Below are 27,881 nucleotides of genomic sequence, written 5' to 3' on the forward strand. Positions count from 1 at the left end.
TGTGAAATAGTGAAGAATAATTGGCTTTGTTGAGACCTTGTGGGCGTCGTTTCAACAAAGCCAATGAGTTTTGACTTGTTTCACTCCAACAGCCAATCGCGTCTCAGGGAGGGACCAATCTCGGGGCTTATATGTAGGTTGTGCTACCAGCTTTTCTACTGTTCATACGGTTTCATCTATTTGCAGAAGAAGAAGCACTCAACAATAACAGAACATGTCTGGAAGAGGAAAGACCGGAGGAAAGACCCGCGCTAAGGCCAAGACTCGCAGCTCCCGCGCCGGTCTGCAGTTCCCCGTGGGCCGCGTCCACAGGCACTTGAGAAAGGGTAATTACGCCCAGCGCGTCGGTGCCGGAGCTCCGGTATACCTGGCAGCGGTGCTGGAGTATCTCACCGCCGAGATCCTGGAGTTGGCTGGAAACGCCGCGAGAGACAACAAGAAGACCCGCATCATCCCTCGTCACCTTCAGCTGGCGGTACGCAACGACGAGGAGCTGAACAAACTGCTCGGTGGTGTGACCATCGCACAGGGCGGCGTCCTGCCCAACATCCAGGCCGTGCTGCTGCCGAAGAAGACCGGCCAGGCCGCTCCGACCTCCGGCAAGGCGGGAAAGAAGGCCTCCTCCCAGTCGCAAGAGTATTAGCTTGCCGGCTAATAACTATCAACCCAAAGGCCCTTTTAAGGGCCACCCAATCGTGATTGAAAGAGCAAAGATCCCCCTCTTCATTCATTTTCGCAATACTTTTATTCAATAAACCGCTTGTTATGTAAACGTGTTCCTCACCATTTGTTGATCCACTAGGCTAACTGTAGCTACATGCTAATCTTTGGGAAAGTTTTGTTGGTCACAAACCGGTAAAACAATTTAACCTCTTCGCCTACAACATATTGCAGGAAGCATCCTGTTTCAATAGGAAGACCAGAGGCTCGTAGATCGTGTAACTTTTGAATAAATGGGTAATGTAAGCGTGCAGGAGGCACAGAAACGCATCTCCAGTACTGCTAAAAGTACGCTGCAGAACATGCAGATTGATCTACATGATTGTTTAAACTTCTTAGTAGCTTAGTATGAGTATATCCTGTCTCCCCTCTCACAGGATACATCTGATTCTTGCTTGTGCGACCGTCTCATGGAGGCTGCGGTCCAATAGTGCGTGAAATCATCTCAAGCTAACCGGGCACCAGACAAGTCTTCTGAAGGACCATAATGATGAAATAACAATTGTTTTAGCAATGGTATTGTTTTCAAGAATGTCTCATTCATTGCAGCATATTTATCTACATTACATTTAAGTACCGGTACCTACAAACATGTATGAGGTTTTACCTCATTTTAGATGTAGGACACGTTCGTTTGAAGCCCTTTGGAATTGTTAAATCGGTTGTCTTCAGGTAAATGTTGTGCTTCAGTGTGGTTAAAGCTTACTTTGTAACGGCTCTTCCTGACCGAGCTCCAGGTGTTTCCTTGTTACACACGAAGAAACAAACAACTGCAGCTGCTTTACATCAAATGGAGAAGCACGGTGACATTGATCAAGTACGTGTGGCTGTAGAGCAGCAGGTAATCATACCATTGTGAATTCATTTAAAAAAATGCACTCTACATTTTAACCATCCGGATCACTAGATTGTGAATTAGGTCATAAATTGCTTATTATTTACATGAAGCAAGCAAACTGAGTAGTGTATTTTTTTAACATAACTGACAACTAGATCTCATACTGTACCACATGAAGAGTTTGCATTTGTAGAGATTTAGGGTAACGAATCTAGTCTAATTATAAAAAACCTTAATGTTTCACGTCAACAACGAACTCTGGGTTGTACATATGAAAGATATGACTTCTGACACTTTGCCAGACATACACAACTCACTCATCGTACTACAAATATATCCAAGACTTGTGCAGTTAATCGGACACAACTAGTCAGAACAATTGTGGTGATCATGATGGTGCGAGTGTGCACTTCACCGACTTTGACACCAGGGGGTCAATTGTTTCATGCTTGAAAGTCCGGAGTATGTGTAAACTGTGTTTCCATTTAAAAACAATTGAAGACAGCTCACTGCACAAAAGGTTCCAACAGTTATTGTACACACGAACGGCCTCACTATAATAATCAGATAATGGAAACGTCCCTGGTAGGAACGAAAGACTTAGAGTTGTCACCGGTGACATTGAAATAGTAAAATATTTACCAAATTATTTGTTTTTCTAATTTCGTCTTTGTCATGTGCCCTTGTAACCTTTCCACAGTTGAAGAGCCGGCCCATATTTCTGTCTGCTTCCACCGTTTTATTAGTGGCAAAAACAGTTTGACGCAACAAGGTTGAACTGAACCCAGGACAAGCAGAACCAATTACTTGGGACTTGTCAACGTGTACAACACCAGCAGCTGAGCTAAAAATTCCAGCCTGAGAGGAAAAACTTCAATGTCTGTGACTACTATAATTTCCTGATTGGCGCTCGTTCAAAGACTCTAAATAAACCAGCTCTTCTCAGCTGTTTCTGACAAAGCAAAGCCAAAACATTCATACTCAGGTTTTTTTGTATTTTACTGTGGTTGTAATATTATGCTTTTAAAGTTACAAACTGTTGATGGAGAGAAAGCACGTCTGATAAATTCCCCTTTCTCATGGACACTTAAACCATGCTTTGTTAATTACAACTTGGTGGGATGACAAATGGAACAATAAAAAAAAGCCAGATGTGGGATATTGAAGGGAAAGTTTTCCCTTGGTATTCTTTACATCTGATTATCTAAGATCATAGAGATCACGTCTGTGGGAATCCCACAGCAAGGTTAAAGTGAAATGAACTGGGAAATGGAATGATAAGTGGGGGGAGAAAAAGGGCCGGAAAGAGGGGTGGACCCAGTGGAAAGATGTATGTGGAAGCACTGAACGTTTCCCTTTAACACTGTCGCAGTAGCAGGGATGCACTGATGGCATATTTGAATCCTCCAAGAGAGACTTTTTCTCATGGAAAGTCGGGAAATGCTTTTAATCTTTGACGGAATCAGCCAACAGACAAGAAGATGTTCCCAACCCCGCCTGGTAATGAGAACATTTTGGCTTCTGTGTGTGTGTGTATGTGTGTGTGTTGCAATGAGAGACGCAGTAAGTGGGAGAAAGTAAGAGATAATGGGGCTATTGTGGAAGTTCACTCTGTGGGTTTTCAGCCTAATGTGACCCAGTTATCTCTCACTCGTTGTACTGTGCATGACGGAGTTTACATACTTTGCTATCTTTTGTACCACACCAGAGCAGTCAGGGCAGGTGGAAGTCATCTGGTTTCACAAATAATAGGACAGTTTTTGTGTGCGTGTGTGATCCTGCTGCCTGTGCGGCTCATGCACCCAGTAACGTACTCCGTTGGAATTACAGGCTGGTGAAGTATTTCCCCTCCAAGTGTGATGTGCAACTTTGCCTGAGTGAGTAGACTTTTAACTTTAAAGTGCCAAAAACCTGGGTTACATGGGATACACTGTAAGGTGTACTTTCTGATAACATTTCTTTTGTTGCGCTCTTTACTATGCATATGTGCATTTATTTGGCGTGCAGATAAATTCTGAAAAAAGTGGACAGTTGAAAATAGCAAATCAGCTTGATAGACGACTCCAAAGACCGATTTGGGGAATATCAGTCCCTTCAGGTCGTTGTCTGAGGTTGTGCATAATCATTTTGGGATTTGGCACAAGATGTGAGTCAGTACTTCCTGTCCTTTGTGGTGAATGTATATGAATGTGGGCATTCATGTGGACGCGTTGCATTTCATGATTTTATTTTTTATTTGACAAAAAAATCAACCAGCGTTGTCCTGCTACTGTATCTGGTTCTTTACTGTAGGTGTTTAATCTATTTAACCCATCGGCCTTTTATCACACGGTGAGTCTCACTTCCAGCATTCCTACAAAGACACAACAAGCTCCTCCCCTCAAATGGTAGACTTCAGTTCCAGGTTGTGTCGGCTTGCCAATCTTAGCAGAAGAAGCCGGGTTTCTGTCCTGCTGAAAGGAAGCGCTGCCTGGTTTCAGGGCTAAAACGTCCCTGTTACTTGAATTAATGCGTGAGGGAAGGTGAACGCTCTTTTCCATTAGACTTCAACACACTACAGCTTCATGGACTGAGTGGCAGACGTATTATGTATGTATTATTGGCCCTTTCGGATAATTTTGGTTGATTTAGGCATTTTTTTAACAGTCCAAACCAATGTGGCCTACAACAGTGGTTCTCAACTTGTCTGGCTCCGGGACCCACCTTTTTTCCATGCAATGGCCTGCGACCCACTACAAACGGGTCCGCGACCCACTAGTGGGTCGGGACCCACCAGTTGAGAAACACTGGCCTACAACACCTACAAATCTGTCAAAATACATCTCTTTAAATCTATACGTAATCTTATAAATCAAAGTTGTGGGTTGGGAAAAAGCAACATCCTTATTCTAAAGTCATCTTAATACTTGTTCTTCAATTTTATAAAATATGATATGAACAGAATAATTGTCAATTTCATTAATTACACACCTTTGGGGAGTAGATATTTGTCCTATCATTTGCTGTACAGGAGAGTGTAATCTACTATAATCTTACTTATTATGTAATCTCTATTAGAAAGCATTATTTAAAAAGAAACGTTTCACCCCCTCAACTCAACTGTACCTTCCACATCATCACTGAGGGCCACTGACTCCGAACACCAACCCGAGGTCCAGCTGGTTCCTTAGCTGCCTCTGTTTGTTTGTTTTTATTTTCCTTCGTGACGCGTCATCTGCTTCATTTCCTCCATCTCCTCATTGGCTTCAGACCATGGGAAAAAACCTTGAGAGATCCATTGTGGAGTCTTTCTCCCACTCTCTCTCTCTCTCTCTCTCTCTCTCTCTGTGTGTCTGTGTCTGCCAAATTGCTCCTGTGGGTCGCCTGAAGAGATGGTTTGCTTGCGTTTGCTTACTTCCTGTGGAGCAATGTTTTCTTCCATCCGGTCCTCATTGATGTATCAAGTAAAGTTGACACTCAATAATCCCCTGTGCTTAGTCATATTATCAGAAACTGTTATTCATTTTGGTTTCCAAAGTGGATATACATGCTCGGAAGTTTGCTACACCAGTGGTAAAGAGTCCTGGAGACAGAAGACACGAGGTCTCCTACATCTAGATCTTCCTACGCCACATTGTATTTCCTCCCTGGATCCCACTCTTAACACCTGCTTTACCGATAGACAAAGCTATGGAGATTGAAGGAATTCAAGGGGTTTGGACTCCGGCCTCCTCCTCTGAGCATCTGGTACGGTCCAGCTGATCTTTCAAACAGTGGAGATCCTCAGGGCCTCTTTACGAAGGGTCTGAACGCTGACACCAACATAGAGTTAATTTTCTTCACTCGTCTGGGTTGATCTGCTAAAAAAAAGGAAAAGAGTGTCATTAAAAAAATAACATGTACTTTAGTGAGATGTAATGGCACATTTTGGAGGGCAGTGCCGATGCCGGGTTCCCCCTCTTTCACTCTGCTCTCAGGGAGGAGAAGGGGTTGGGAGGAGGGAAATAGCACAGGAATTCAGTGGGTGAATGAAGAAGGCTAGGAGCAAGACATAAACAATAATGTGGACACCGCTCTACGGATAAATACACTTCAGACAAACTCATGGACCCTAGCAGTCGCCTGGACCCCGTAAGAGTCGAGTAATGGTAAGATCTGCCTGTCCGTGACGTAAGTAAACTGTCCGCTGTGTTTACAGCACCGTGGTGATTGTAACTGGATTATTTCTATTTAATCCTTTATGAAACAACACTCGTTTTTTTTTTTATTAGTTTCATCGAGTTAGAGGTGAATTTTGTCGCCGTTCCCTGTCGGCAGAAATCGCTTCTCTCTAAAAGTAGCAGCGCAGACCGTGTGGCTGGCGGTGTCTATTTTCAGAAGCTCATGGCAACTCTGACGGGCATTACTGCCCCCATAATCATAGGTTACAGTGGAAGGGCCTGCATTCGCAACCAACTAAAACCATTCTCTGGCCTGGGTGTGTACGTTAAATCCCAGAGGCTCTCGGGAGCGTCCGTGTGCACGTGTGTTTGTGCGCGTGAGACAGAGTGTGAGTCAGGCGGCCAGAGAGACACTTCTCTGCCCACTCTCGTGTGTGACTGCGTGGCTCAGACAGGGCCAGCGTTGACAGCCAGGGAGCAGAGGCGTAAGGGGCCCAGTGTCAGCGGGGGAACACAGGGGACAGTCTGTCCTCCGTGCCACCGGGTCCCCTCAGAGACACACACTGGATTCTATTGTCTGACATGTGTGGTCGCACACAGGGCTTCGTCTGCGGTGACATCAGAGGGCGGATTGAACCCGCTGTTGTCCCATCCGGGGCTAAAGTAGTAGCACAGCAGGTGTGGATGTTTTTTATTGGGCTATTTTTGTTTTAAATACTTTTTCATGAATTTGACTGGGTTTATATGTTCATTTTCAAGAGAGAATATTTCCAAAACACATGAGTATGAACGCAATGTCATAATACCCTCAAAGTCAGTATCTGTCAACCCAGTTGAAAAGATTTTAGTCTAACAGACATTTTACTCCATCACCATTATCAAAGCACCGAATGCAGCAATATCCTCAGGAAAGGTCAGTAGAGTCTCAGAAAGGCTCAAGGTGTGCCGAGAAATGTTATTTTTCTGTTATATTTAAACAAAACCGTCATTTAAGTTTGGTTACGGTAGACAGACACCAGACAGTAGGTGGGTATGTCTATATAAGCAGGGCCTGGACTAGCAACACAACGAGGGAAACAGTGAGAGACCAGCTTTTAGAAGAAAAACATGGTGAGTCATCTGGGCTGCACATGTGTCTATGCGGGATAGTTTGAGGTCCGTCTGGTTCGGTTTCCCTCTCGTCTGATGTGAGCCGCGATGAGCAGACAGCTGGATGTAATCTGCAGCATCTGTCTGCAAACATAAGGCTTGTGTGTGCTTGTGCGTGTTTATGTGTTTGTGCGATGTGTATGTGAGTCACAGTGACTCATCGTGGTCCAGGTGAGCGGAGCCCCTTATGTGTGAGGGACCCGCAGAGCTCAGTCATACCCCGCGCTCCATCTCGAAATGACAATTGTGAAGATAATCACGCAACAGCACGCCATTGTCAAATGCATTAAACCTGTGATCTCTCTTATATTGCGGCATAAATGATCTTCGTGGATTATTTTGTCTTGGGAAACAGTTACCCAGTATAATGGTTTGGTCACATGGGCTTACAAGTGGGGCAGGAGGTTGCTAAGGGAAGCACTGTTCGCATTGTAGTACAACTGTAGTAGCAGTATATTCCCAGAGCTCCCATTCATGCCCTGCTATCTCTCTCACCCACTCTCTCTCTCTCTCTCTCTCTCTCTCTCTCTCTCTCTCTCTCTCTCTCTCTCTCTCTCTCTCTCTCTCTCTCTCTCTCTCTGTCTCTCTCTCACTCTCTCTCTCTCTGTCTCTCTCTCACTCTCTGCTTCAGGATCTTCATGTGTCAGATAGCTCTGCCGGTCCAGACGAGATGGAGCGTGTGAGCAGGAATAAAGCGGAGCATGGGAGACAGGTGCATCAGGTCTTACAGGTGAGTCGCTTCTCACGATTTACAGATGATACGACTAAGGTGCTACATCATAAGTACGTTATTGTGTCACTATTAAAGAATCAGTTTAGTCAATTTGTCAATTCAACTGAGGAATGTATGATTTGTGTAGAATAATTTAAAATTATTCTAACAATCAGTGGTTTGAATAAAAAGGGGCTGTCTATCTTTGTGTATTTATAGTATATGTCAATTCTCCTCATTTAAAATGTATTTATTTATTTCTATGCTGTGTCTCTCTGATATATCAGAAATTAATTTGTGTTGCTTATTGAAAAGTGTATCTTAGGATCATATAGTCATGATATATTTTATTGGTTTTGTTTTGACAGAGCACTCCTTTAGACCTTCTCGAGAACGGCAAATCCCTGAAAGTCCAGGCAGAGCGCCCCCACCTGGTTAGTTTGGGGAGTGGACGCTTGAGCACAGCCATCACCCTGCTACCCCTGCTGGAAGGTAAACATCTGTATGTTTGTATGTGTGAGATTTGGGGTGCGTGTCTGTGTTTAGATGGAATGGGTGGATATTAATCACTCCTCGTTGAATAGGACATTAGAAACCTCATTGAGAGCTTGTTTGTCGTGCTAATCATGCTGCACCATTGTCCTTTTAATGTGACTTACATTGTAATTTATTGTCTCTAATGTACAGATACCTGAATACAGACAGGCTCTGTAATACATGTTATGTTTGCACATGTAGTCTCTTCCAAAAGCACATTATTAAACATAAGTCAGTTGATTTTTAATAAGTAGGCAACACTACTCGTTTTGAGTGATGAGTTGACAAAAACTGATGACACCTTACCTTCTAACCATCTTGTCACGGCTCCACAGCTGCAATTACTTGCAGAACTGAGCCTAGAAACCACAGACAAAGAGAGAGAGAGAGAGAGAGAGAGGTATTGACTTCAAAACTCCAACTAACGATTAAACTAATACACAAAAAATGGTTGACATGTGCATTCATTTCAATCTTCATGTAATCTGCCAGGCTAAGCACACTTCTTAAAAACAAACACCGTTTTTTGTAACATTCAATTGCGGGTTGACTCCATTTGTGTCCTACATTCATGGGGTGACCCGTGTATGCTTCGAACAGAACCCATACAGAACTATTCACATGATTTCTCTTGTTCAGGGAGAACCACGCTGGGCAGCGGGGCGACAGACATCCCTCTGCAGGGCCACGGCATCGCAGATCACCACTGCTACATCGAAAACCAGGCAGACAGCATCACTTTGTACCCATGTGGAAACCAGTGCTGTGTGGATGGCCTTCCCATCACCAAACCCTTTCGCCTGACGCAAGGTACTTCTGCTTCATGAGGATTGTTGGTTTAAAAGAGTTTTTTTAAGCTACTCAATTAAGTAGCTTAGAAAATGACACCAAGAACATTACTAGCAGTTGTTTATGACTGTAGTTTGATTTGCACAATCCATCCAATTACTTTTCATTTCAGAATCAGAAGCCATTTATTGCCACATATAGAAATTTGACTTGCTGAATTAGTGCAATTCTAAGAATTAAATAGAATAAAAAATAAGATAGAAATATACAAGCAACAATATAAACAGACAAGATAAGTATGTTAAAATATGTATAAGTACCTTAAAACGTGTATGTATGTCCATATGTTTCCATGGTCAGAGTGCAAAATGTTTCCGGGATGGAGTATTTGGGTCAATGGGAGACTCGGACTTGGTTAATGAGATCAACTTGCTTACTATAAGAAACTTTCTCTGTAGCTGTCATTGAGTTGGCATGTTTTACTGAAAGAGCAACATGTTTCAGTCATTGATTGGCTAATCAAACGTTGTCCCCTTCTAGATTAGTTGTAATAACTTCACATTGTCATTTAGCATTTTCATCATGCCAGTTCCTCATAATGTTTAATTAGTAAAGCTAATGATATTTTCACCAGACTTAGCTGTATCCTGTTCTTATTGCAGGTAGCAAATGTTAGCATGCTTTGTGCTAAGCTAAATGGGGATTTTAGCATTAAGCTCTCTACATTCCATTGATGTAAGACGATTTAAATGATGAGATGGTAAATGCATTTCAGTATTTCATACTTAATAAACCGCTTTCTAATGAATTTGGAATTCACGAAAAGCAAATGCCTATAGCGTCACAAAAACAAACATGCCTCCCATGCCTTTCCAGTAACATGCATACTTGCCATAAAAAGCCATTACAGTCCCGGCCCCCCCTCGGTCCCCCCTCCATGGGATCCCAGCCAGCAGCTCCACCAGAATGTCATTTGAAGCCGGGTAATCAGCCGGCGTGTGTGCAGGCAGCAGCTGCTCAACAGGAATACTTCAGGCTTCATTCAAAGGACTCATGAAATCCTGAATAAAACTACCCAGGAATGGTGGAAACTGCTTAGTTTCTATCATACAGAGCAATATTGCAGCCATGTGGACTTTTGACCTCACTTTGAAGGAAGAGATAAATATTAAGCTCCCCGGGGGACATCCAGGAATGGAAACCAAACTTCAGCATGTGACTCTCAGGGAATAGATCAGGCGTTCTTGAATGAAACTGGAAAGGAAACGCAGGGGAAGGAGTTCATTTAACTTACTGGTTAATTACACGTGAGTTAAACTTCATTTATTTTAATATGATGAACTGCCAATAAACGTCCTGTAATCAATTAGGGGATTAATAAAAACAACAATAGTAGAAATATTTGGCACTTCTCTCATGCTAGATTTCCACTTGCTTAAGGACTTAAGCTGAAGGACTGTATATAAAACTGTATATGCTCACAACTCCTGTTGTATTTAAGGTAATGCTGTAAAGCCAGAATCTAGGAAATTGTTTACTTCACTGAGCCTGTAAAAAACGGTGACTGCAGCCATTACAGACATTTTTATTTAGTTAACTATTTAAACTGGCTGAAGTTACCAAACTAGTCCTCTCTGAAGGTGTTAACAAACTCATCCCTGACAGCTTTATACCCACATGGCCTTTTCTCCTCGCAGGGTGCATGCTGTGCTTTGGCCAGTCGGTCTTTTTTCGCTTCAACCATCCAGAGGAGGCCCTGCGAATGAAAAGCATGCTGCCCGGAGGGAGCCAAGGACCGAGCACCACAAGAACTCACCCTACAGGTAAGAGACCCTGCTTTAATAACACACAACACCTAGCAACAGATTGTAAGGTTCCTGTGAGTCAATTGCACCGGTTGTGTTGATTCTCATGTGTGCAGTTAGTAGGAATAACTGGTCAGAGACTCACGTAGGTGACGTGAAACACAAAGGTATGTAGGAAGGTCGCATAGTTTGTTCATTAATCATTCTGGACAGAGTAAATGCTTTGGGTTTATGGATGTTACGGTTAGGTTCTTACTACTTTACTGTACAAATGAAGGACATCCTGTTAAGGCTGACCTAGGGTACATCTGTTGCATTTAATCAAGGGACCTTTGGCAGGATGATAAATTGTACATAAAACTATCTACATTTTAAGGCTTACGTCATAACAAATGGCGACCCGAGTTTACCTACAGTAAGTCTGAAGAATACATAACTATGTTGCCAGATATTTAAACGGAACAGAAGTTAAACTTACATTATATGGGAATTTATTTCTTTAATAATAATTTATCAGTTCTTTATCTTCATATCTGCTGCACATTTGGTCGTCTTGGAGTCTGACTGCACATTGGTCATTATCCTTGTGAGGCTGCAGAAATAGATTGTTCAGGGCTAATTATCTTTGGCCTACATTGTGATCTAGTTCATTTAAATCTCTGTTTTTCGAGTGTGACCCCATTGTGGTTGAGTATTGTTGTAACCTTTTTTTCACAGTTACATTCAGACGATGTCATATTGTTCTGTCCTGTTAGTTGCTTTGACTGTTGCCTCACGCTGTCGTTGGTATTTAGAATCCATTCTCCTCTGACCTTATTGGTTCGGCTGTGAGTGCTCAAACAATGACGCCACACCCTGCCCTGTGTGTATGGCCCACTCTTTCCTGACAAGGCCCCGATTTTAGCTGCTCTGAATGAGGTAGACCGCTGCAGCTTTTATATTTAGCAGCTTCAGATCCCTGTAGGATTACAATACAACCGAGGAGTGTATCATCTTGACTGCAGGGTTCGGTTCATGCAGAAGAACAGCACCAAGACCTTTACCAGAATTTAGAGTGGGGCCACCAGGACGCTGTGTATTTTCAGGCATGTGTATTTGTCCTTCTAAGGACCACCACGTTGCTTCTAAAAAGCACAATGTGGTGGATGTCAGTAGGCAACGACAACACAGGGCAGATACCTCCAACTGTGTCTGATGTGTATGTTTTTGCAACTGTCTTTTAGTGTCTCCTCTTTATTTACTTATCAGGAATGCTCATGCACAAGTGTTTCTGTGTCCCTGTGCAGACTCTCTAAGTGTCCTGAATGGGAACCATCGGTCTTTTTCTAGCAACGGCGACTCCAAAATCAGCAACATAACAACGCACCTCCAAGACTCTTTAGTGCTGAAGGCTGGATCTGGAAAACGGCTTATTCCACAGCCCTCTCCTCCAAACATGCCCAATGGGAGAAGCGGCTTCACGACCGAGGATTCCATTTATGAAAACAGCAGCAGCTTTCTAGGCCATAACCACGGGAACAAAACCCCACCAGTACCAGTGCGATCCGCTCATACCGGACATACTCCTGTCCCCCATCCACGGACCTCTCTCTCCGTGGCCTCAAGCGGTACAAGTGTTGCTCAGTGGGTCAAAGAAAGCCCGAAGCTCCTTAGAAGTGCAAAAGCAGAGGCCAAGTCAAGCCCATCACCGCCTAACAGGGCGTCAGGACAGGGCCCTGTCAAATGTTCCCCAACAACTCCATCCAGCCCTCGAGTCAGAGGTACTACCCTACAGAAGAGACCCCCAAGTCCTCTGCGAGAAATCCCTGATGTTGAAGTCCCTCAAAGGCTCAGGACTCCAGAGCCGATCGGGTCCACCAGCCTGAGAGAGCTTCCACCTGTCAGCCCTTACATGTCCCGCAGAGCGACTCCAGGATCGCAGGGACACCTCAAAATCACAACTACTTCAAAAGAAGAAGCCTTGAGGGCAATGTATGCCCAGGGTGTATCACCACCTTCTGGGCTGGAGAAGGAGTCCACAGGCAAGCAGTTACGGTGTGGCCCAGGAGGCGCCATCATGTCAGGCCCGGGTTCTCTGTCTGGTTTATCTCCTCTTGCTAGCCCACGTAGCAATAGGAAGAACTCCTTCATGAACATTAAGGGATCCACCAGCAAAGAACAGAGTCTTGTGAAACCCTACACCCGCGAACGCAAAAATAGCATCTCTGAGATCAGTGACAATGAGGACGAGTTGCTGGAATACCACCGCTGGCAGAGAGAGGAGAGGCTGCGAGAGCAGGAAATGGAGAAACTGGTAAGTGATCGGCACTTTTGATGTGATTTCCCAGCAGATTTGATTGTGGAAAATCATTTTTTGAAGATATGTTGAGTCACAATCTGGATACCAATGTGAACTTTCCTCAGGAAAAATAAATAAAATATCTGGTGCTCTTGTTTGTCCAGTTAACCAGGGGAATTTTATATAAATGATAATAAAGCAGACAGGTAGAGCCGCAACTGTATCCGTGCATTCAAACATCTTTTAAAAATGAGATATTAAACATCCAGCTGACACAGGACAAACACATGTGACAAACACATGTGACAGTTAAGTGACGCTGGGGAGACCGCTGGCATGGCAGACACCATGTCTCCATTCAGATATCTCGTCTAAATCCCCTGGCATACGTCCATTAGCTCATCTCCCCACAGCATTACTGGCATCGTCAGTCCATGTGGGCCGAGCAACACGTGGTGAACATTCCTCCACCAGTCTTAAGGTCCAGAGTGGAGGGCGAGGCTGCATGTGGCTCAACGCTATAATTATCAAAGGGAAGAGTGGCCTTTACTTTCAAAATTGCCATGCTTGGCTGAAGGCTCCTTTCTTATTCGTACCCGCACTGGATCAGAGACTGGATGCGTGTTATGCATCCTGATCCCACCCCCAACAGCCCCTCCACCCACAATGTTACCAGCCCCCTTCCGGCCCGCTTCTGACAGCTGAAGGGACCATAGGGAGAGGAGCGGGTGGGGGTTACATCCCCTTCATGTCCACAGCACAGACTATTTCAGGAACCAAAAGGTTTCTGGTAACAAATGAGAGACAACATGCATTTCATGTATACTGATGAGGGTTGGACTGCTGTGGATCCATTGCGTGTTTGTGTTGAGTCATCCAGAATGTATCACTTAGGAAGTCCCCTCTGATACTTAAATTGAATAGAATAGAAGAGCTGATATTTCTTGGTGTTCATGCCTTTTGAATTCTGCTTTAAAATGAATGCAACATTCACAAACACAGTTATCTATCTGTGACTGATATTTGTTCACTGTTGGCTTCCACTCAATTTCTGCTGCTTTGTGTTATGCTGATGTTATTTTAATAAATTATAATAAGAAAAGGCTTACTACACTGTATACCAGGGGTCTTCAACTAAAATGTGAAGAGGTCCAGTTAGAGAAAATGTCTTGAAGCAAAGGTCCGGAAGACCATAATGTGACTATTTAGTGTGATTAAATAGAGGAATGGAGTTGTATCATCTGTAACATCTGCATGTAATCAATACACGACTAACAAATCAAATGTACGATTCTAAAACTCCTTTGACAATATTTATTGTCAAAGATCTGAACATATATGTGTGACTGCAATTATAAATAAATAAATAAATGTTCTCTCAATTAACAAAATACAAGGGCTGCATTTAAATAAATAAAATGGGAACATTTTACACTGCCTATAATAATAATATAATAATAATAATAAAGCGCTTTAGAGAAAATGACGGTAAGATAAGCTTGAATTTCCCCTTTTCTTTGGACTTGACAGTCCCAGCAAAATATAAATAATAAATCCAAACACATTTTAACAATTGAACAGTTTGGAATTTATAAATATATCCACTCTCCCACTTTATTGGTAAGTGGAAGAATTAAGACCACATTTTTCCTGCCAGGACTTTACTCGGCCTGAACGCATCAGGCCAGTTCTCCTCCTCACCTGGAGGAGCTCATTGCGCCTGAGCATATGAGACACTGGTTTAGTGCTGCAGTGGGAACTATGAACAGAATTAAATGGATTAAATGCTCTACTTCTTTTGTCTACTTTTCTTCTTGGATAGTGCCATTTCTTCCTCAGCGAAAAATGTGTAAAAATGACAAAAACAAAGAAGCTAGGAGCCAGGAGATGGCTAGCTTAGCTAAGCAGAAAACTGGAAAAAAATAATTGTATTTGGACATTTGGAATACACTAATGAGATTCAATGTGTTAATTGATGAGATTTAGAGGTGCTACGTATTCCCATGATAAGCTTTACTAATTCTCCCAGATTATGTTAACTTCATAGATAGCGTACTATTAGTCTCCATCATTAGTCGCATCATTAGTCCAGAAGCTCGATTATATCACCTCTATTCTTTCTGTTCTCTGTTGCATCAACTGACCTATAGATGAGAGCAATACAGAGAGGGTTTCCTCACAGTGGTGAATTCCCTACATCTGGCACACTGCTCTCTTAGCACAGTTGGCACAGCTGTGCGAGACTTTTTTTTATCTTCTTATTAATCCAACTTACATGGGTCTGTCTGCATTATAAACAGCCCATGTTGCAATTTATCTTTTACGAATAAGTAAAAGAAAGGGATGCAATAGAAAAGCAGATTATTTAATTAATACATGAAAACATATACTTTAAAAAATTGTTTTACTTTCAATGATAAAATCTGGTGATCCATCAAAACAAAATATTTGGTTCACTGTACCATTATATTTCTATTATTACATCCATAACTGACTGGTAAACCTGCCAGTTTACACCTCTGAATCCAGAAGTCAAGAACTGAACCAGACAGACGGCATAAACAGCAAGTTTTTAATCTTGCAATTAAAGTCAACAACAGGTTTCAAGCTGTTAGGTCAACAGCTGGAATAATTTAAATACCAGACAAAAGCATCCCGGTGGTAGTGGACACAACAATATACACATCAGGCACAATTACCAGTCTTGCCAGATTTCTAATTATAGTTTCACATTCTGCACTGTTATTCTGGTAGATCAAAGCAAACGTCTCATCGTTTGGGGTGATGGGAGACAGCAGGCTGCCCACAAGCTAGAACCACGTGGCAAACACCATGCAGAGACACATTTAAAAAAAGAGCAACATAGAAAGCATCTCATATTGAAGTAGAAAAACGGATGACAAATGGCGTAAAGCAACCAAAACCTTACATTGATGTTTCTTGTCAGATGCCAATTTTAGTATGAGCCCCCCCTGAGGGACGAACTACATCAGCTTGGGCCCTCCTGCTATCAGGTTTCAGTCGCCCCATGCCGGGGACTGAGGGACAGCTGCTAAATGGGACAATGTCACACAAGGACTGCTATACAGGCTTGACTTTAGGACACGCCCACTTACGTCTCACATCTCTTCTGTAGGAGCGACAGAGGCTGGAGACCATCCTCAATCTGTGTTCAGGCTATAATCAGCAGGACAGTGCTGAGGGGGTGAGGAGTGGGCTGTTGGTGGGCGCTAGAGGTGCCCGCTCGGACCCAGCGGGGGGGATGTCCCTTCAGGGAGTAGACCGACCCCACAGGCTGAGAGAGAACGATGAAGAAACCCAGAGAGAGGAGTCGAGCAGCACAGAGAGCACACACCAGGAGGTAAGGAACACATCTGTGCAGGCGTGCATTTGGATTACGTCTGATTGGGAATCTTGAATGTATTTTCCCTCAGTGTGAAGAGCTTTCAGCCGGTGCGGAGCAGGTCTGCTTGGAGGAGGAGAGGAGCAGGATCTTGGCCAGGGTCGATGACTTGAAACACAGAGTCAGTGAACTGGAGCTGCAGCTACAAGAGACCAAACAGGAGGTCCACACGCACACACACTCTCTTAGATTAGCCCTTAAAGTGACACCTTGAACTATTTAGTGAGCTTGAAAGGTAGTTTGCACATTGTGACTCCATGTTTGCCTCTAGGTGGAGATGGAGCAGGCCCTGCTGCAGGCAGAGAGGCGGGCAGAGGAGCAGCAGGTGGAGGCTGAAAAAGAAATTATCTCTCAGCTGCAGCTCAAACTCAGCCAGCTGGACAAGGCCACCCAGAGGGAGAAGGACAAGGTGGGCACCCACTTACAGCCACTGGTCTCCTAAGTAAACTTTGCACGTGAATGTTCAAACATCTGCGTTTGTCCGTATGAACCACTTGCTCCTTTACAAAATTTGCGATTGTGAGATCGTAACTGACACCGCTTATTCGTTAGCTTTCTGCCCTAAAACTTTCCTAAAAGTGTCCAGCTGCTTTTTAGAAAAAAAATGACGACAGCGGAAATCTTCCTTACACGCATGAGGCTTTTAGCTGGATGGGAACAACACTAAAATGTTTATTCAGATGTGCAGATACCTGTTGATTTTTCTGTGAAGTATTGTGACCTCTTAACACACCTGCTAACCTAACCTCTGCTTTGACCCTCTAATACTTTAACTGCTCTGGCCTGTTAGCTTGGCTGCATGGATTTGAGTTATCTGTGATTTTTTTTTTGTTTTTCCCTGGGGTGGTGTGTATGTGTGTGTGTGTATGTGTGTGTGTGCGTGCGTGAATGCGGACCCATTCGTATGTATGTGCGTGTTTCTATGTGTTTTTAGGGGAGGGCTAATGTGTCGGCTGAGCGGAAGGCCCTGGGAAAGCAGAGGAATGAGTACAATGAGCTGAAGAAGCTGTTTGATAAGTGCCCCTTGTCTCTCAGGGAAAAGTTACAGGAGCAGCTCAGCAGGGTCAGTGTTCTCACGCAGCCCACTGGCTGGCAACAGTGAGTTATGATATACCGAATACCACAGTTGTGTAAGATCTGCACTGAAAACTACCGCAGACATAACGCTGACTCGGTTGTGAAGAACTGAGAGGTAGTCTTAAAGTCTGCAGACTGTGTATCAACTCTTTTAGTGCTGTTGGCCACCATTATCTATTAAATAAGGTTGTAAGTGTAACTAAACAGTAAGCTATGCTTTTGCTACGTTTAGACTACTTAATCTCTGCTGTTCCCTCATTCTAGATGCTTGAAACATCAAATGCGATTAGTGATAATCAACAATGGCATTAACAGCTCTGCTCCGAAAGTTTGCATGCCTTTTACCAGCAATGATTCTAATCACATACACTGTTGCCAGATGTATTTCTTTAAACTTTGGACTGCTTCATCATGGACATTTAGAAAAAAGGCTGGTATTTTGTATGCATTTGTTATTGTGAAGAAATCCCATGAAAACACCAAAACCAACAACGTGTTTCTGACCTCACCAACCTTATACAACATCCGTGGCTGCTAAATCCTTTATATTCGGTAGAAAATTTAGATTCATTTTTGAAAAAGTCAAAGTTGTTTTCAGCCTCTAGCAGTTGTTTTTAGCTTAAGAGGAGTTATCTGTTTTATTTATGGGGATTTGTTTCAACCTCGAATAAATAACCTATTTATTTAAGGTTGAAAATAGTGGGTATTCGTAGCAGCAGTGTCCGTGTTTATCATAAGCTCATAATATATATCAAGCTTTGGATACACCGACAATATTAGTTAATCAATAATGGTTTTGGGGATTTCTATGGGATTTAGTTAACAATAAGAAATACACCAAATTTTGCATGTCTTATCATTAAAAATCTCGAGTGTGAATAACTTGCACATATATATATATGTGGACAGACCTCTGAAGCTCTGGAGTCTGGGACCAAGCAGTTTGAGGAGCTTGAGTTCTGCCAGCTGGAGGAGGAGAGCAGCTTGGAGGAAAAGAAGGAGACTCAAAGCTCGCAGCTTCTCCAAGAGCGAGCGGAGTATCACTGCAGCGTGGCCAAGAGGAAGGTGTGGTTGTACTTGAGGCAGAAAATACACATATGCGTGTAAAATAGGATCGCCGCAACTCAAGAGGATATCTAAGAGGGACATCAATGTTTGATTTGCAGGAGAAGATGGCTGCTATGGAAGCACAGGTGAAGCAGTTGGGGCTGCAGGCGGCTCAGGACTGTGAGAGGATGGCTAAGGACCGGATGATGACGTTGCAGCAGCTACACAAGGTTAGCCAGTCGCTCGTGTCGAAGAAAATTCAAAATCTGGACCAGTTCTGTGGCTGCTTCAGAGGAGTTTTATTCACTTTGCGGTAGAGACAAAAGTTCATGAAAACGCAGTTTAATTCTCTCCAACCAGAGGGACTTCTGACAATGATTATGAGGGTTACAGGAAGAAACTGACGTATTCCTTCTTCCACACCGTTAATAAACCCGTCCTGTAGGGTTTAGAGATACAGTGATGCATGGCAGACTGTGAAAACGCTCCAATGTCCAATGCTGGTTTTGCATTTCAGGAGCAAGAGAGGTTGTGTGCCCTGGAGAAGAGGAACCACACCTTAACAGGTGGGAGAAGATTCCAGAAGCCCCACAGCAGCATGAAAGAGGTGAGCAGGAACATGTGGGACGGTCTGTGGTTAGTGAGCTAGACGAGAAGGACGACAACAAAACAATGCCTTTCAAGTGGATTTTGTTTTAACATGAATTAACTTTTTAAACAGGAATTTCTCCACATCAGCGAACCTGACCTTGTTTATGTGGATGGTCCTCCTCATAGCCCCTGTCCCTCCTCTGCCTCCTTCTCCTCCGTTCACATGCCCTCCCCTGACCCTTATCCTGTTAGGCTACAAGAGGTAAACCTCAAACCTAACAAATGGCTCATAAATGCCTGTACTGCCGCGTGTGCGAAGAAGATAGAGCATGCAGTGTGTTTGCTTAGCAACAAATGGGAAGCTTGTTTCTCCAACATGCAGCGTTATACTATTTAGAATCAAAGGAGTGCATTGTTGCATAAAAAGAGAGAAAAAACCTGAAAGATGATCCTGGGGACCATCAAAGTGTGATATTCATTTCAAAGACAGAGACAAAAGGGGGTTGCAGTGCCCACTTCTTTGCTTTGCATGACAAGTTTTAACTTTTACCGTCTGCATTGTTCTGATCCCTGTGTTTGGCTGTCGCTGCAGGAGTACCTCAGGCTCTCTGATGTCTATAGGATGTATGGAAATGCTTCCATGCAGCCTGACTCATCCTCTCCTGCTGCTCTCCACTGCTTCTCCTTCGCTGTAGGGCCGGCTCTGCCATGTGAGGTAGACGCCCTGCCTGCTATCTGCCATAGCCTCTGTTCCTCTTACTCGTCATTCTACTTAATACTGAACACACCCAGCCACATTTACAACATCTCAAATTACAATCCTAAGGATTTGGCTTCTTAACATACCTTTCCACTTGTTTCTCTCTCCCTGTTTTGTAAATGTGTGTGTGTGTGTGTGTCTTGTGTCTGCATTGACTGGTTGTGTATGCGAAGGAGTACATCACAGTCAGTCAGTTAAGCCAGATCTTCGGGATGCAGAGAGTTGACCCCTCCTCTTCTTCCTCTATTCCATCATTCCAAATTGCCTCTTCTGAATCCACCTTCTCGTGCCACTCAGCTGCATGTGGTCCTTCCTCTTTTCTCTCTGCCCAGGTTTGTTCTTTCTCTATTAACTGGCTTTCAAAAGCTGTTCAGGTTTTCCATCATTGCTGCAAGGAGCGTTTCCTGTGCTTCTTTCCTGCCTGCTTGATGCTTCTGTCACTGACACTTGTGCTGCTCTCCTCTCTTTGGTTGGATGCTTTCTCATCACCTCAGAGCCAGCCTGAGCTGAGCAGGAATGCTATGTCTCCTATTAACCTCGAGCGCTGGTACCAGGACATCATGGCTGCTGGAGAGCCTCAGTCATGTCCACCACCACTGCCCGCCAAGTCTCTTTCCACACGCAGGCACAGTCAGGTAAATGATCTGTCTCTCGCTGTGTGTTGCTAAAGGACACTACAGTGGGCCACGCGACATTACCAGCACACTTCCCTACCCTCGGACGATCTTGTCCGGTCACTTGACTCTTTATTATTAAGACTTGAAGGCCCTCTTGTGGATTAAACAATACAGGGCTGTGTTTCTTCTTTTCGGGAACTTCCAATTTTCAGATGCTGCTATTTATCATAGGATCTATTCAGCCCTCTACCCTGCAAGCATTGAGTACAGCAGGTCATAACTTCCTGTAAAAAAAGCAAAAGCAAATATTGCATGCTGGAGGTGGAAGACTTTAACATAAAGCAATTCACTTTATGTTAACTATTTGTTTGTGCAGAGCTCCATATAATAAAATAATAGCATCTGCCTCTATAGGGAATCTTCGAATGCAGGACAAGAAAGTAGACGTAATAAATCCCATCAACTTCCTGTAGAAATGATCAAACAATGAACAGATCTGTCATTCTTCTCACAGCTATTGAGGTCCAAATCGGATGCTGAGGTTGCACAGGCAGCATCATGCACACTGCCGAGCTCCAGTGGTCATGAAAAACATGCATCCACCAAGGTGAGCAAATATGTTTGACAAATAGGAAATTGTGAATCAAATCTTCAACGTAGTTACACATGTGATGCTTTCGACGTGTTTCTCAGGGGTTACAGTTAATGCTGAGAGAGATGTCCCACACCTTAGACATGGACTCTAGGAAAAGGTTGGCTGTGCAGAGCAAAGGTACAACATTCCTTCCCTTTGTCTCATCCATTTAGCAGATTAAACTCTTACAACAGGAGTCTGTGCCAGCGGATGTTACCGGTTACCATGGCTTAACAAGCTTTGGATGTGGTTGTAATCAACAAGTAGCAATGAGTCGACACTGTCAGTAGAGGGCACTGTGAGTCTGTGACAGCTGTCCCTGCACCCACAGATCCGTCTCCCACGGTCCATCACTCCATCTTGCATCATCAGGCGCCGCCGAGTGGCAACCAAGCGTACGACACCCTGAGCCTGGAGAGCTCCGACAGCATGGAGACCAGCGTCTCCACCGGCAACTCCGCCTGTACCCCGGAAAGGTGAGAGACTGGGAAATCAGCAATTGGCTCTGTTTCCATGGGAACACTCAAGTCTGCCCCGTCTCCCACGAGAAGGGTCATTGCGCTTTGTTCCCGCGACAACATGTTTTGGTACATGTGTGCTCCAGTGGCTATGTCACACTAGCTGTTGCCATGCCAACCCCCTCAAGTTTTTCAGTGTTTCATGAAGTTCAGATTTTAAAGAGCGTGTTTTTGTCTTTGTGAAGAAAACATTGCCTCCTGCGGTTCTTGCCGCTGTCAGTGTTTGGTTTCCATGCATGTGTGTTTAACGCTTTTCATCCAAAGTCTCTCCTTCCCTCTGTGTGCTGCAGCGCCTCCGGGTTTGAGGCCCAGAGAATAGAGGAGATGGAGAAGATGTTGAAGGAGGCGCAGCAGGAGAAAGCCAGACTGATGGAGAACCGGGTAAGAGGCAGGGCTGCAGACTTTTGTGATATCTGACTGGACGGTTATCAGTCATCATCAGTTTTCCCATCACTCGTTTCCTATTTCAAAACCATTAGTCCATTACTAGATTGGTCAATAAAGGGAACATTTATTTCACTTTTTTAAAATCCATATATAATTTTAGCCAATTTTAAGCAATAAAATATGAACTTATAATCCCACAGAATATGCATATATATATATATATATATATATATATATATATATATATATATATATATATATATATATATATATATATGCATATATGCATATTCTGTGGGATTATATATATATATATATATATATATATATATATATATATATATATATATATATATATATATGCATATTCTGTGGGATTAGAGGCAATAGAGGCAATATTAATATTTAGTTCAGTTTCTGGCAAAATATGAAAAGCATTAGATGACATTATTTCATGGCCATACATTTTTCAATATACAATACCAGTCAAAGTGTGTTTGGTATGTATATACATATATATCAAATTCAATGCAATATAATCTCTATTTGTATGGAATAATACATTTTCCAATTCCCCTGAAAGTTGGACACCTTGGAATTATCGCGGACTCTTATGTTTCTCTTGTTTAGTAGATAAAAACACGCAATGTATCAAAGTGATTCACTCAGCTGAAGGTGTGGTGAAATTATGTTGTAAGTACTTTGTTTACCTTTGTATTATTTCTACATTTTGAAACAAAGTAGACCTTTTATGTAAGTATCTGAAAGCCGCAAAGGATCATTTTACATCAGCAAAGCTTACTTAGACTTTAGGGATATATTTTACAAAACCCTGGATTGGGACCTGAGTTCTCCTGAGCCTCCTCTGATATTCGCCTACTTTGTATTGCAATATTTGCCTACCGTTTACATATTTTCCACTCCTGTTTGCCCCTGTTTTTTTTCTCCTCTCTTCTCTCCATCTGTTCCTCTTCCTCCTCCTCTCCCGACGCTCCCAGGAGAGGGAGGTGCAGGCTCGGCGCCAGATGTTGGAGGAGGAGCGCAGGAGGCGAGAGGAGGCCGAGAGGAGGCTTCAAGACGAGACGGCCCACAGGCTGAGGCTGGTGGAGGAGGAGGTGAAGATGAGAGAGAAACACTTCTCCCAGGTCAGTGGAGCAGCGGGAGGAGCGGTCGGGAAGAAGCGGGAGGAGGAGGCACGAGGATGAGCGGGCGAGACAATAAAGAGAGGCTGGGAATACGGGAAGATCAAGGAAGAGGGGGAGGGGGAGAGGATGAAATAAATGGATGGGGGCAGGGGGGGCAAAGCATACAATGTACACATCATTAAAGCTTTATTCTTGGCAGGGTTTAATTACCAGTGGTGTGTGGTATAAGCAAGCAAACAAATATCCTCAATTCATCAAGCGTCCCATGATTCCCATCCATCATGGACCATGGACACATTTAGCGAGTCCTGTGCCGAGGCATCACAGAGCCTTTTCTTCACAGGCCCGTCCGATGACGCGCTACCTGCCGAACCTCAAGGAGGAGTTTGACCTGCGGGCCCACGTGGAGTCGTCCGGCCACAGCGTAGACACCTGCCCCTTCGTCATCCTCACAGAGAAGATGTGCAAGGGCCACCTGGTGAAGATGGGCGGCAAAATCAAATCGTGGAAGAAGCGCTGGTTCATTTTCGACCGCATCAAGAGGAACTTCTGTTACTACGCGGGTGAGGATACCATGACATTTCATCATGGGTTATATTTGTTCTGTTTTCATAGTTTGGCTTTGTTGAGTCAGGAAGTCTCATTGATATCAAGATACATATATTTCAAAAGAGACCAAGAGAGGTGGAGGGAGCCAGCAGAACGTGCTGGTTAGCAGGAGCTGACTTTGTTCTACAGTTTGAAGAAGATCGACAACAGAGTGACAGGTCCCTTCGGCGCGGTATTTAGTGGTGGGACACGGGCAGCACAGCCTGCTCCGACTCAGTGATCCCTCGTGGATGTCGGTCAAAGGAGAAGCGTTTGTGCTCAGCTCTCTATTCGTTTCAAAAGGAGACACAACCCTGTGGCTACTGTCGTAACTCCAGCCGCTTCAACCCGAAGGTAGATCACATGGGTTCCAGATGATTCAGTAACACCATCAAAGAGGTCTTCATTCAAGCAATCACAAACCGTATGAAGAATATCTCCAAAGGAATTAGTATCTATTACTCCAACGTGGGTTGCAGCACATTTTAGTAATGAGGACTACTTGAGATCTCCAGTTCAGAGTTGCTATAAAAGTATACAATGGTACTATGAATGAGTGGACATTTAAAAATACTGAGAAAGATGAAGAAGCCAGGAGCTCCCTCGGTTTTTATTAGACAAATCAAAAAGCATAATGACACGGTCTTTTGAAGTCCATTTAAAAATCTGCAACTTAAAATAACACCTAAAGAGCCACTTGAGGCCTAAAAGCCCGAGTTTGAACACCACTGCGCCCTCCACACACCGACAGGAACGCATGTTCTGCCGGACCTTCAGCAGCAGTTAGGCGTAGTCTCCATGAGATTAAAGTAGTCAATACCCGTATGTAGTATTCGTGAAGTCAGAACTTTGTGTTAAGGAGTTGCTGCGCATCAAGCCAGGACCCGATTTATTCAGTTCACCCGCCAGCATTGCCGAGGCTCTTCTGAGAAACGTACACTTCTCTCTCTTTTGGCGTGTTTTTCAACAAAAACCCGACTTGTGTCCCGACCGGCGTTTATTCATCTGGCAACAAACACTAATTAAAGCTGCACCAAGTGGAATTTCCCGCCCCGTTCCTGCGTGTTAAAAGACAGTTTGTAATTTGCGTCTATCAGACTGTCCCCCGACTTTGAAACGCACGCAGTTATGTTCCTCAATAATTCATGAGCCTGTTTAAGAGGCATTATTTTACAATCGAGTTGAAAATAGAGCCCACGTATGTATTTTCATTACTGTGGCCCCTATTCTCTCCGCTCCCCTTTCTCTCCACTCACTTGCCTAGCCTTTTCACCCCCTTACTCCTGACGAAGATGATGGTGATGATGGTGATGAAATAAGATGCAATTCTTTCTCTAGATGTGTTTTTCTTGGGGAGGAGGCTAGCTCCTGGCTTGTTCGTGACTAATAAAACGAAACTCACATTTCAAAAACATTTATCTCATTACTAAGCAGATTTGACTTATTGAGAAAGAAAAGCAGGAGAAAGTGTCAGACGTATTTCAAAAGATTGGCTTTAATTGTTGCTGGATGTTTGTTGCATGGCAGCAACTCTAGTGTGAACCGAAGAGACAAGAAGAGCACTGTTTATTTGAACGAGGCGGGAATCCAGAAACTCTTTGAACCCATTTTATTTGAAGAAATCGTATCTTTAGACGCGAGGAGAAGACGTGCCTAAAGTTTGGCCCCAAACAAGAGAAACCCATCAGTCCAACGACTAGCGTCCGTTGAGCTTCATCCACAGGTTCCCCTGAAACAACCACCGAACGCCTCAGCATCAGAACAGGAACCCACAGGACAGGACAGAAGGTCAGACCTGCTGGGAGGGAAATGGTTGAACTGATCTGATAGATAAAAGATCTCGAGACATGAACCTCGCCAGTAGGGAAAGGCTTGAAAAAAAAGGGGGGGGGGGGGGGGGGGGGGGGGCAATGCAGAAAGTACGAGTGAGGAAAACAAGTCAAATTAATAGGATGGTAAAGACTTGAGGCAAAGCTTGAAATAGAGTTGCACTTTTAATTAACTTTTCCTGTGAAACAGTGCGGCTCATACCTATTCATGGGTCTCTAGTGTTCCTTTGTTTTACCTACTTACAAACTTATCTCTTAGCGTGATAGTTGTTTAAAAAATGATATTTATGAAACGTTCTCTTTAAAGCTAAATGATTAAGTCACAATTAAAAATTCTCAATGAAATTCACCATGTTTTGATTAAATAGGAAATTAAAAAACAATAATAGCCATTCATTTTGCAATGTGAAGTTTATTTGGTTTTGAAGTTTAAATGTGTTGTTTGGTTCGTTTTCAGCCATAGAACATTATAGCTTTGATGTAATTGAAAATGAAACATTTTTGCAGATAAAATATTGTAAAATAAAATATTATTTGTAACAATCCATCTATGGTCCATAGATGAAAAGATAAAAAAAATACTTTTATTTGACCAAAGACAAATCCCCACATAACTGGCTGATAGCGCTTTGGCTGACAGAGGTCTTGCATCAGTAAAAGGCGTTATGTATTTTAATATGTCTTTTTTTATCGTTTTCTCTTCTCAGACAAGCAGGAGACCAAACTGAAAGGACTCATTTACTTCCAGGCAATTGAAGAGGTTTATTACGATCACCTACGCAGTGCAACCAAGGTAACCCCTTTTTTTTTTACATTTCTAACCATTCAGAACTTCATCCACAATTGTTTGATGTTTAAAATAGATGTTTATTATTTTGAAATGTGCCCAAAAACTTTTTGGAATAAATACTGAATTCAGTTTGATTCCAAAATGTTGAAGAAACTTTATTCCAACAACATCATTTTCTTTTTACTATGATAATAGATTTACTAATTTTCAAATTAAGGTGAAGTTATTTTCGTCTTCTCTTCTAAAATGTAATTAGCCATTTCTTTTTCAATAAGTGCATTGTGTTACAGGTGGGGAAGAATGTTAAAACAGACGACCCAAAAGAGGATTTTTAACTGTTTAACTATTTATTTATTTAGAAAAACAGTACCAGGTGCAGCTTACAGTCTTACACTCTACCCATTCTCCTTGTTATCCTCCAGAGCCCAAATCCATCTTTAACCTTCTGTGTGAAAACCCACGACCGCCTCTACTACGTGGTGGCCCCTTCCGCGGAGGCCATGAGGATCTGGATGGATGTCATAGTAACGGGCGCCGAGGGCTACACGCAGTTCATGAGCTGAGGGAGCCACAGGGCCACAGACCCCGAGGATGACAGGGACACCTGCCAGCCAACCTGTGCTGCTACCTGCCGGGGACAGAGCTGAAACGCAACACACACACACACACACACACACACACACGCCTGCTGGTGTGCACACGGCTGGACGTTTGAAGGGGTTGACAATGCGTGCCGGCAAGAACAGGAGGGCCTCGTAATGAGAGAGGTCCATTTTACAGAATTTAAAAGTGAGAAGGAAAAGAGTTCACTCAACATGTTCATGGATCTACTAGGGGATCTCGCAAAGTTACCAAAACATGTTGTTAATATTATTTTCGAGGTTTCAGGAAGAACACTCGTTAATCCGTATAAAAGCCAATCTATGCATGCAGTGTTTTCACTCTAATCGCTGCCCCCCCCCTTTTCTTTACAGTTATACTTTTCTCAGATGAAAAAAATCTCTTCAATTTCAAAACAGTTAACAGATTGTAGTATCAAATATTCTAAAAACATTGTAAATGTTAATTGTTCACTCAAACATTACTTGGAGCCGAATACTTGGTGTAATGTTTTGTTGGATTTTTACAACACATGTTGATATCACTCTATATATTATGTTATATATTGTTTTATTCAGGAATATAACATCACATTAATGTGTCTGGATTTCATAAAATTATGTCAAAGAAAACACGTATTTTAACAAATTTCATAAATTATAGTCCTGTAACATTGTAAAACTACCATGTACATGAAATAAATAAAAATATATGATTATCTCAGTCTGTTAGTTTGTCTAATTTACTAGTTTGTTGCTGACAAATTGTTTAAACTGAGGACATTCAGCTACAAACCACTTCTTGCTTCCTTAATTTGTGTTTCCGGCAAACAAGTCGTTAATTACCAGCTTCCTTAAATAATCTCATCTCAGCCCTAATGAGCTGCTAGCGTTCATATTTAAATGAGAGCACACAATAGGTGTTCCAT

At 43.1% G+C, this 27,881-nt stretch overlaps 2 protein-coding genes across 10 annotated transcripts; both read left to right on the top strand.

Moving 5' to 3' along the window:
- Positions 1-140: 140 nt before the first annotated feature.
- On the top strand, positions 141-776 carry LOC119215240 (histone H2AX). The gene has a single exon (XM_037467233.2). It carries the CDS (start codon positions 215-217, stop codon positions 641-643), a length of 429 nt encoding a protein of 142 aa, XP_037323130.2. The 5' UTR covers positions 141-214; the 3' UTR covers positions 644-776.
- Positions 777-2,939: 2,163 nt separating this feature from the next.
- On the top strand, positions 2,940-27,677 carry phldb1a (pleckstrin homology-like domain, family B, member 1a). 9 transcript variants are annotated; one of them, XM_037467226.2, is made up of 25 exons: positions 2,940-3,058; positions 7,478-7,576; positions 7,927-8,050; positions 8,735-8,905; positions 10,582-10,707; positions 11,976-12,982; positions 16,104-16,328; positions 16,402-16,533; positions 16,642-16,779; positions 17,305-17,433; positions 18,357-18,512; positions 18,614-18,724; positions 19,012-19,101; positions 19,216-19,347; positions 19,678-19,800; positions 20,019-20,177; positions 20,340-20,480; positions 20,977-21,069; positions 21,156-21,234; positions 21,428-21,572; positions 21,905-21,995; positions 23,000-23,146; positions 23,490-23,709; positions 26,271-26,356; positions 26,776-27,677. In XM_037467226.2, exons 1-25 carry the CDS (start codon positions 2,984-2,986, stop codon positions 26,914-26,916), a joined length of 4,140 nt encoding a protein of 1,379 aa, XP_037323123.2. In that variant the 5' UTR covers positions 2,940-2,983; the 3' UTR covers positions 26,917-27,677. The 9 variants fall into 9 exon arrangements, with proteins under 9 accessions (XP_037323123.2, XP_062414012.1, XP_037323128.2 ...); XM_062558028.1 differs by having other exon boundaries at positions 17,406-17,468; XM_037467229.2 differs by lacking the exon at positions 2,940-3,058 and adding an exon at positions 3,229-3,435.
- The last annotated feature ends 204 nt before the right edge of the window (positions 27,678-27,881 follow it).

This window comes from Pungitius pungitius, chromosome 16, assembly GCF_949316345.1.
Source record: "Pungitius pungitius chromosome 16, fPunPun2.1, whole genome shotgun sequence".
In the NCBI taxonomy this organism is placed as follows: domain Eukaryota; kingdom Metazoa; phylum Chordata; class Actinopteri; order Perciformes; family Gasterosteidae; genus Pungitius; species Pungitius pungitius.

What these genes read in the sequence shown, in the direction of transcription:
- LOC119215240 (XM_037467233.2), top strand. Translation starts at nt 215, where the DNA reads ATGTCTGGAAGAGGAAAGACCGGAGGAAAGACCCGCGCTAAGGCCAAG.
- phldb1a (XM_037467226.2), top strand. Translation starts at nt 2,984, where the DNA reads ATGGAAAGTCGGGAAATGCTTTTAATCTTTGACGGAATCAGCCAACAG. An exon ending in CCTGCTACCCCTGCTGGAAG is followed by an intron (nt 8,051 to 8,734) that starts GTAAACATCTGT and finishes TCTCTTGTTCAG; the next exon opens with GGAGAACCACGCTGGGCAGC. An exon ending in CCACACGCAGGCACAGTCAG is followed by an intron (nt 20,481 to 20,976) that starts GTAAATGATCTG and finishes TTCTTCTCACAG; the next exon opens with CTATTGAGGTCCAAATCGGA.